Raw genomic sequence first — 8,903 nt, 5'->3', positions numbered from 1 at the left:
CCCCCCCCCCCCCTGCACATCTTGCATTGTCACTTCTTTTGGAGGCACAGCCAGCTCCTCGGCCCCCTGTACCATCGCTAACCTGCCCAACCGTGATCACTCCAGACGAGATCAGTGATGGCGTCAACCTCGAGATGTACTACACTTAGATCACACTCGCGTGCACGATGGGGCCCGACTTCCCCCTCCCGCCGCCCTTCCTCGCTTCTCACATACAATACACATGAAACCCTCTCATGTCCGGCTTGCGCCTCCCGCCCCCATTTTGGATTCGGCCTTTTTTTTTTTTGTTGTCTCGCTCTCCTCCATTTACTGGGACCCCTGTCTACCCTGGGGGAGAAGCAAACACACACACACACACACGGAGCACGTGGAGCACACGGATGATGTTCCTTTTTGATCTTTTCTTCCGGGCATACGTATCTGTTCAGCAGAAGTAGGCCGGTTGGTAGTTGGCTGGCAGATCGACCTTGCTCGAGGCGTTGTCCCAGCCCCAGAATCCAAGCCACGGTCGAAGGGCCGCAGTCACCGGTGGGTGCCACTCGAACATAATCAGGCCCATCAGCACCAGGAAGAAGGCCACCCCGTAGAGGGCCGTAAGCTGGAGCGCAGATACCAGCATGTGCGCATACGCATGCCCATGCATGGAAGAGGAAAGGGGAAAGAAGGGGAAGAGGGACGGGAGGAGGAGGAGCAAGAAGATGAGCGGGACACCGGCAAAGGGCGAGCATACCAAGAGAAGGAGGATGTGCCAGCATGTTGCCCACATAGGAACACACACACACACACACACACACACACGCACCTGGTCGCCAAAGAGGAACACCCCGGCCAGGACGCCGTACACGTCAGCCGTGAGCAGGGACATATTGAGTGCGGTGGCCGACGACAGCGACAGCATCAGCGGTACCAAGCTGTACATGAGGAAAAGACAGAGGGCGAATCCGATGAATAGACCAACTGAAGTGTGGGAGGCAGTGTCAGCCGGGGGAAATCCATGGACGCCGGCGTGCGTGGGTGGGCGCATGCCACCATGCAGGCTCGCGGCCCGGGAACGCACCGATGGACCAATTCCAAGCGATGGCGTGGAGTTCATCGCGCTCCAGGGCAAACAGTTGGATGAGACTGACCAGGGTGCCGAACAGGCCCAGCAGCGTCAGGAAGGTGTACCGCCGGATGGCAGCATCGGCGGCCTGTTGCTCCGGGGTCGGGAGGCTGGCCAGAGGGGCCGACCTGGCGCCCTGCGGCGGCGAAGCCCCGGCATCCAGTAGCAGGGAGTTCTCGTCCTGCACTTGGCCCGGGCAGCCTGCTCCCGGGGACAGGCCATCCACATTGTCCCCATTGATGTCCAGCTGTGGCGGGACATCCGGGCCGGGCTGCTGGGCCAGTTGCGGGTCGCCGCACACCAGGCGCTCCTGAATGACATTCGACAGGCCATAGAGGAAGGCCCCGGCCAGGCACATGAAGTTGCCGATGAGCTTGTCCTGCAGGGAGGGCTCCCCCCCGGCCGAGGAGGATGCCCCGGCCGAGGAGGACCCAGCACCGAAGGTGACCAAGGCCCCGGCCAGGGTCCGGGCGGCCGATCCGGCCGACAGGAATTCCGACGCAGCCAGGGCCAGCAGCCCGGCCAGACAAACCCCGATGGCCAGCAGGTGCAACCACCGGAAGCGCGTGCCCAGGAAGGCCCGCGACCACAGCACCGCCGAGGGGATGCTGACACAGTCGATCAGGGTGATCGAGGCGATGGTGGTGTACTGGTAGGCCGACACCACCAGGAAGTTGGCTTCGACATCGATGACGGCCGCCAGCAGGAAGGGCCAGGCCCGGCGGGGGGCCAGCACCCGGCGGGCCTCCTCCCACAGAAGGCGCCCGGTGGAGGGGACCACGCCTGCCTCGGGCGAGCCATCGTCCATGTGGCAGTCGGTGTGGCCCTTGTCGGCGGGGCCGGCCCGCATCATGGCCGCCGCCATTCGCCGCCGCAAGGCCAGGCACAGCAGCGGGCAGTACAGCAAAAAGAGCAGCAGATAGTTGAGGGTGCTCTGCGCGGTGGGCATATTCACCTGAAAGCGGCTGGCCAGCAGCTGGCTGGTGACCCCGGTGCCGGTGATCAGCAGCGACAGCATCTGCCCGAGCCCGAGGGCCAGGAGCATGCGCGAGTCCAGGCGCCAGGCGAAGACCCCGGCCGCCGGGGCAGATCCCGCGAGGGCGTCGTCGCCGGAACTGGACGAGACGCACTCGGCGGCTTTGGGGCAACCTCCGAGCAGCAGCGAGCCGGAGCCGGAGCCGGAGCCGGAGCCGGAGCCGGAGCCGGCCCCGGGCGATGGGTCGGCCGGTGGCTCCCCCATGGTGCCCACGGGTGATGTCCCGGCCCCGGCCCCGGCCCCGGCCCCGGCCCCGGCCCCGGCAACAGCCCCCCAGCTGCTGCCGACTTCAAGCGACCCGACCAATGCGGGGTCCGGATCGTCCAGCGTCCCTGCAATCGGACCATGACACAGCCCGAAGCTGGAGGCGTGTGCCACCCGCGTCCCGGGCGTCGGCAGCCAGGACTCATCGACATCCAACAGCTCTGGGCTCCGGTCATGGCTGTACCCCGGCGAGGGGGGCGTCGGAGTCGAGCCGGCCGCTACCTGGGACAGGGAGGAGGTCAGCGGCGGGGGGCGGCCCGGCGGTGGAGGGGGGGCCCCGGGTGGGGTGGGTTCGATCGCCGGACCGGCGGCCGGGCTGGCCGTTTGCAGCGCCGGCGATCTGACATCCGGCGCATCAAGATCCTCAATCGGGGCTACCGAGCCGCGCCGATCGAAAACCAGCACCCGGTCCGGCGTGCCCGGGGTGCCGGGGCTGCGCGGCGTCCGGGGAATGACAGGCGTGGCGAGCGATGCCCGAGGCCGGGGACCGGCGGGGCCAGCGGCGCCGGGCTGGCCATCGTCATCATCGCTCGACCCCCGGCCACTCTCGGTGAAGTCGATCCCAAAGGAGGAGAGTGTACTCCGAAGGAGGGGGTCCCCGTCGACGGTGCTCTGCCCGGGCGATGGGGGGAGCATCGGCGGGCGGGCGGGCAGTCGGGGAGAGGAAGGAGCAAGAGTACAGGCGTGCACTTGCTCAGTCTTGCCCACCCTGGGACTTGGAGAGGGGAAGGAGAGAGAGAGGATGGATCGAGGGAGGGGCGCTTGGCATGGCTGTACTTGGAGGTGAAGCCTGTGCAGGAGGAAGCCGGGGGGGGGGGGGGGGGGGGGAGAAGTGCCCATGGCGGCGTGTGGTGCCGGGCCACCCGCGCCCTATGGCCCGAAAAACACACGCATGTACGTGCTGGGCCGCACGCGCGGGCGCCCGGGCGTTGGGAGATCACCGCCAGTGGCCCGGGTTGATGCCCCCCTCTCCCTCCTCCTCTCCTCGGCCGCCGTCTCCGGCTTTCTCTCTTCGCCCGCGGTCAGGGCCCGGGCCTGTGGCCGGCCGGCCCAAAAAAGCAAGGTCGAGCCGAGAATCGAACTCGGATTGACAGATTCAGAGTCTGCCGTGATAACCATTACACCACTCAACCGCTGGGGGGCAGCGGCCGAGGAGGGCCTATATCACGTCGCTGGCCTGCGGCGACGCGGAGCATCGGCAACTGGCTGGCGCCCTCCGTGTTCGGCTTCCTGCGCTGCGTGTGTGTGTGTGTGTGTGTGCGCGCGCGCGAGGGGCGAGCCGGCAAGCATGCGCGCTCGGGCGCGCGATCTCCGTGAACGGGGCGCGGGAACAATCGGCGTGAGCAATCTCACACGGTGCGCGGTCTGGCCCCCTCCTGGTGCGAGCGCGCATGTATGCGTGTGCGCCCGAAGGTGTGGGCCTGCAGGCGGGCGCGCACCCCTGGCTGGTGCTTGATGTGCGCCACCGCTGGGCCACGATCGAGGCCACAGGACCATCCCCCTGCCGCGAGCCAGCACCTGCCACCCTTCTGTCCTTCTCCGCGCCCCCTTTGCCTGCTCCTTTCTCCGTGGCCGGGTCTCCTCCGCTTCGCGCCCCCCCGTGCGTGTGCGTGTGCGTGTGCGTGTGCGTGTGCGTGTGTCGCGGCTGCGGCCATGTTCCCGCTACGATCGAACACATCTGGCCCAGGCGGGCGCGGTTCCGGGCAGCCTGCGCCGCCGGCCCAGCCGGTGCCGCCAGCCGCGCCGGAAGCGCCCGACCCGCCCACCGAGCAGGGCCTCGGCCGGCGGCGTCTCGCCCCGCAAACCGCTGGCGGGCAGTCTTTCATGGACCAGCTGACCTCGCTGCAGCAGCCGGAGCGTAAGCGCTCCCGGCGCCAGACCCCGCCGGGTCGACCGGATGCGGGGCGAGCCACCGCGCGCGCCTCGCGCCCCCGCGCAGCCGAGCCGGCCAACCCGCCTCCCCGGGACCCGGAGGCCAGTGCCCTCCTGCGAGCCACAGACCCGCCCCGCGGCCAGGCGGCCAGCCACACGACGCCGCGTTTCTCCGGGGTTCCCGCGCCGGCGGTGGTTACAGCCATGGCCCCGGCGGCCGAGCCGGCCGCCAGTCCGCCCGCTCCGCCCAGTCCGCCGGCCCCAGTGGCCCCGGTCTGGCGCTTCCCCCAAGTGGACATGGCCCTGCTGCAGCCGGACGAATCGACGTGGCAGGCCTCCGAAGCGGCGGCTCGGGCGCTGCTGGCCAATCAGGAACTGTCGCAGGAGCGCCGCTTCCAGGAGGCCAGCCAGCACCTCCGCGCTGAGATCGCCCTCCAGCTGGCCGCCCGGCCGGAGCCGCTGCCGGTTGGCCTGGCTGCCGGGCCGTTCGACGTGGGCACCGACAGCCGCGACACCTCGCCGGGGCCCTGGTGTCCGCGGGCGGCCCTGCTTGGGGTTCAGCGGATAGACCCCTCGAGCCCGGGCGGCGTCCAGCCCCCCGGGCTGCCCGGTGTGGACGCGTCCCCGCCGGGGGCGGTGCTGTCCGATGCCACCACCGTGGGCCTTGACGATGGGCATCCCGGCGATGACGAGCAGTCCCACGAGAGCGATGATCTCTTTGAGCTGGAGCCCACCGGGCCAGGCAGTCCATGCAGTTTGGCCGCCCCCCCAAGCGGGGGTCTTTCCCCGGGATCGGGTGCGCTCGCTGGCTCTCGGTCAGCCGACGCAGGGCCCCCCCGGGAATGTGCGGCCGGGCACGACTCACGAGTGGCCATGTCCAGCGGCAGCCAATCCCTGGGCCCGACCGAGTCCCGGGCAGCCCCCCCATTGACCGTTTGTCAAGCCGCCGAGCAGGCCGCTGGCCGGCCAGCCGAGCCTGCCCCTTCCCCGGCCCCAGGGCAGGACGGTTCCCAACCAACGCAGGATCTCGTCTCCCAGCCGCCGACACAGGATCTCGTCTCCCAACCACCAGCGCGGGGCCCCTCCCAAGCAACAATGCACACGGCTTCCCAGTCGGTGTCCGAAGGCGACTCTCAGCTGGCCACCTGGGGCGACTCGCAGTCGGACACGGATGGGGGCCGTTCGCCCGGCGCCGAGGATGGCCTCGAGCTGGCCATGCACAGCGGCCAGGCCCCGGGCACCAACCGGGGCCCGGCTCTGCAGAGTGTGTGTCTCTGGTCCGAGAGCGAGGGCGACCTGGCGACCGGCGCCACTGACGGCCATGCGCTGCGACGTCTGGCCGTCATGTCCACCATGGTCGAAATGCACCTCTCCAGACGCCCTGCCCCGGGGGTGGGCCCGAGCGCGACCGCGGCCGGGGTTTTCGTGCCGCCGGTGCACATCTTCCCCCTGGCAGGACAGCCGGTGCTGGAGGGCAGCGTCGAGCGCCCGGCCTCCGAGAGGGACATCCACTATGCCAAGGAGGATGGCACCAGGCGCATTGTCCTCCCTCGGCATGTGGAGGTAGGCCGGAGCGCTGTCCAGCGGACGGCCTTCCTCTGCCAGGCGCTGGAGCGTTTTTGTGAATGACATCCCCCCCCCCCCCTCCCCTCCCTACCACTCCTCCTCTGTCGCCTGGTCCCCTCATGCTGTCTTCCCCCGTCGCATCGTGCCGCCGGTGCGCTGGCCATAACGGTGGGGTCTATTGGTGGAGGGGGGTTGCATCTTTTCTTTGTGTTGGCCAGCGCACAGAGCGACAGGCCGGGGCCTTGGGGGCTGGTACAAGATACACGCGGAAGGCGCGGGGTGGGGGTCGGGGGGAGCGAGAGCGAGAGCGAGGGCGAGAGAGAGAGAGGCAGAAGCCAGCGACAAGGGGCCGAGAGATCGATGCTCCTCGTGGGGCTGTGCACAAAGCACAGCGCGAGCACGAGGCAGGCAGGCAGACAGGCAGGCAGGCAGGCAGGCAGGCAGGCAGGCAGGCAGGCAGGCAGGCAGGCAGGCAGGCAGGCAGACAGGCAGGCAGGCAGGCAGCTGATATCAAGTGACAAATGACATATGCCCCCGGGGCGGACTGGTCCCGGCGAGGGCAGGCTATCGAGGCTCACAGGCCCGGGGGAACGTGCTCAGGGGCATGATGCAGCTGGCGCTCCTGGCCGGGGTCCAGGGCCAGCATGCCGCCAGCCTCACCGAGGGAGTAGGCTCCGGTGCCGGTGGCCACAGTGGCCAGGCTACGCAAGGGCAGGCCACCGCCCCCGATCGGGCCGTCCTCCGGGATGGGTTCCACCAGTTGGATGTTGTCGAACATCGGCAGGCGCAGGGTGATGTGGCCGTTGTACCGGCAGATGCGGTTGCGGAAGAGCCAAACGCGCTCGCGCGGTGGCCGCGGGGCCCGAGCCGGCACCAGCTCCCCGGTCCCGGGGAGACCGCCGAGGGGGATCTCATCGTCATCCTCATCGTCGCGGCCCGGGCGCGCGCTGGGGGCTTCCCCGGCATCCGGCGCGGTGGTCTGGGCCGGGTCATCGCGCGGGCCGATGTACCCCGGCGGGCCGGGGACCATCGGCGGCAGGGGCGCCGGGCCCGGGGTCACCGGCGAGGGGCCCGGCTCGCTGGTCAGCGGAGGCAAGCCATGGCGCCAGAGGCGCGGGTCCTGCGGGCTGTACATGCCGTTGGGGGCCTGCTCCGGGTCCCAGGTGGTGGGGCAGTCGGCCGGCGGGGCCGGGCCCATCGGGCACTTGGCCCGAGCCCAGCGCTCGTAGAAGGCGCTCACATAGACGAAGCGCGTGATGGCCTTGATGTGGGTCTTGCGCTTGATGCCATTCAGCTCGATCTCGGTTTGCGGGTGCCCCAAGCCCAGCAGGCTCCGGGTGAAGCTCAAGGCCATGCCGAGGTTGTTCATCTGTATGGACATCTGTGTCATGTAGCGCTCGTGGCGATCGTACGACACGAGGATGGCCACCCGCTGGTTGGTTTTGTTCTTGATGGTGAAGTGCCATCCCCGGTAGTTGACCTGGGCCCGGACCAGGTCCGGGTTGCTGCTGGGCGGGGGCACCAGCCCCGGCAGCGGGGCATACCCGGTGTGCGGCTGTGGCTGTGGCTGCGGCTGCGATGGCGACGGCACATGCCCGGATTGGTATTGCGGATGGCCGGGTGCCGGGCGGAAGTAGTCCAGACGCTGGCCCGGGGGCGGTGCTGACGGACCGGCTGGCGGGGGCTGCGGGCCGGCCGGCATGCCGGGCCGCCGGGACCCGGACGCATGAGGCGAGCGTGCTCGTCCCCGGCCGCCGACCGGCAAAAGGGCCCCAGCCGGCCGGTCGGAGAAGGGCCCGTGCAGCGGCCCCGAGCCGTGCTGGGGTTGTTGGTATGGCAGTCGGCCTGTCGACTGGTGGTGGTCGTGGTGGTGGTGGTGGTTGGGATGCCGGGAGCCGCCGTTGCCCGCCAGGAGGGGCCCCAGGCTGCCGGACCCCGGGCGCCCGGTGCTCGAGGCCGCGCCGGCCCGGTGCCGCAGCAGGATGCCCGCCTCGCCGGTGTCCGGCAGGTCGTCATCGGTGCCGCTTTGCGCGCCGTCCGAGTAACTCGGCGGCGGCGAGCCGCCCGGGTGGAAGGCGGAAAAGCCGCCGGCGGCGTTTGCCTCCGAGCCGGCGCCCGCACGGCGCATCGCACGCCCGGCGGCCATCCCCTCATCATCGGAGTCCGAATCGGAGTCCGAGTCGAAGTCGTCCATGTTGCTGTCCATGCCGCGCGGATCGCCGGACTCATTCATCTCGGACAGGTGGCTTCGGGCATGGGGTGGTTCGCCAACGGCCCGGGCGCCGCCCGTGGGAAGTGGGTTAGTCTGGCGTGGTCAATGCACCTCGGGCCCCTCGTCTCCTCCTCGCAGGCCCGATGCGGGCCAGAGCCCGAGCAGGGCAGCCGACAGGCAGGATGGCGATGGGGATGCAGCAGCCTCGATGCCGGGAACGTACGACATGACAATTTGCAGGGTGTCCCGGTACAGTTGGGGATCGATGGCCACCTGCGGCGTGGCCGCGGCCAGCAGAGGCTGCTGCGCGTGGCCCGAGCCACCACCGCCACCACTGTTGTCACAGGCCCCGGCGTCGCCCTCGTCATCGGAGTCGGAGTACACCATGCCGCAGAGCAGCAATGTCTTCAGGGACTGGGCCATGCGAGCCAGCCGGCTCCGGGACCGGCGCCGGGTGTGCGATCGGCCCCGACGGCCTCGACGCCGGGGGGCCTTCCCCCCCGGGGAGATGGGCTTGGTGTCCGGTGGCAAGTCGAGGCCCGGCCGCGACTCGGTTGCCCGGGCCTCCGGCACCTTTTCCAGGTCCTCATCGCTGGAGGCGCGCGAGTCGCCTGCCGACCCGGCATCCGACTGGCAGCCGAGCGGCCGATAGCCGGCCCGAGTGTAGCATGAGGCGGGGATGAAGACATTGGTCCGGAGGCTGCCCTCTTCGGCAGGGTCGGGCTGGGTGGAGATCTCCACGTCCGGCGGCAGGGGCGCCCGAGCGGCCGACGGGGATGGCCCGTCAGGCCCGCCTGGCGTGTAACCCGACTCCCAGACCATGTGTGTGTGTGTGTGTGTGTATGTGT

General features: G+C 69.8%; 3 protein-coding genes and 1 non-coding gene across 4 annotated transcripts; 1 reads left to right on the top strand and 3 right to left on the bottom strand.

Annotated features, from left to right (window-relative positions):
- Window positions 1-335: 335 nt before the first annotated feature.
- H696_02077 (hypothetical protein) lies at window positions 336-3,041 on the bottom strand (the record flags this gene model as incomplete). The annotated part of the gene is made up of 3 exons (XM_009495974.1): window positions 336-601; window positions 806-960; window positions 1,061-3,041. 3 exons carry the CDS (start codon window positions 3,039-3,041, stop codon window positions 428-430), a joined length of 2,310 nt encoding a protein of 769 aa, XP_009494249.1. The 3' UTR covers window positions 336-427.
- A 425-nt stretch (window positions 3,042-3,466) lies between these two features.
- H696_02076 lies at window positions 3,467-3,538 on the bottom strand. The gene has a single exon. It is a non-coding gene; the product is annotated as a tRNA-Gln (tRNA).
- A 484-nt stretch (window positions 3,539-4,022) lies between these two features.
- H696_02075 (hypothetical protein) lies at window positions 4,023-5,922 on the top strand. Its single transcript, XM_009495973.1, has one exon. It carries the CDS (start codon window positions 4,059-4,061, stop codon window positions 5,904-5,906), a length of 1,848 nt encoding a protein of 615 aa, XP_009494248.1. The 5' UTR covers window positions 4,023-4,058; the 3' UTR covers window positions 5,907-5,922.
- Window positions 5,923-6,417: 495 nt separating this feature from the next.
- H696_02074 (hypothetical protein) lies at window positions 6,418-8,877 on the bottom strand (the record flags this gene model as incomplete). The annotated part of the gene is made up of 2 exons (XM_009495972.1): window positions 6,418-8,089; window positions 8,279-8,877. 2 exons carry the CDS (start codon window positions 8,875-8,877, stop codon window positions 6,418-6,420), a joined length of 2,271 nt encoding a protein of 756 aa, XP_009494247.1.
- Between the last annotated feature and the right edge of the window lie 26 nt (window positions 8,878-8,903).

The sequence above is a fragment of the Fonticula alba genome, assembly GCF_000388065.1.
Source record: "Fonticula alba strain ATCC 38817 unplaced genomic scaffold supercont2.3, whole genome shotgun sequence".
NCBI classification, from domain to species: domain Eukaryota; order Rotosphaerida; family Fonticulaceae; genus Fonticula; species Fonticula alba.
Note: the sequence above shows the minus strand (reverse complement) of the source record. Positions and strands in the feature narration are given on the sequence as shown.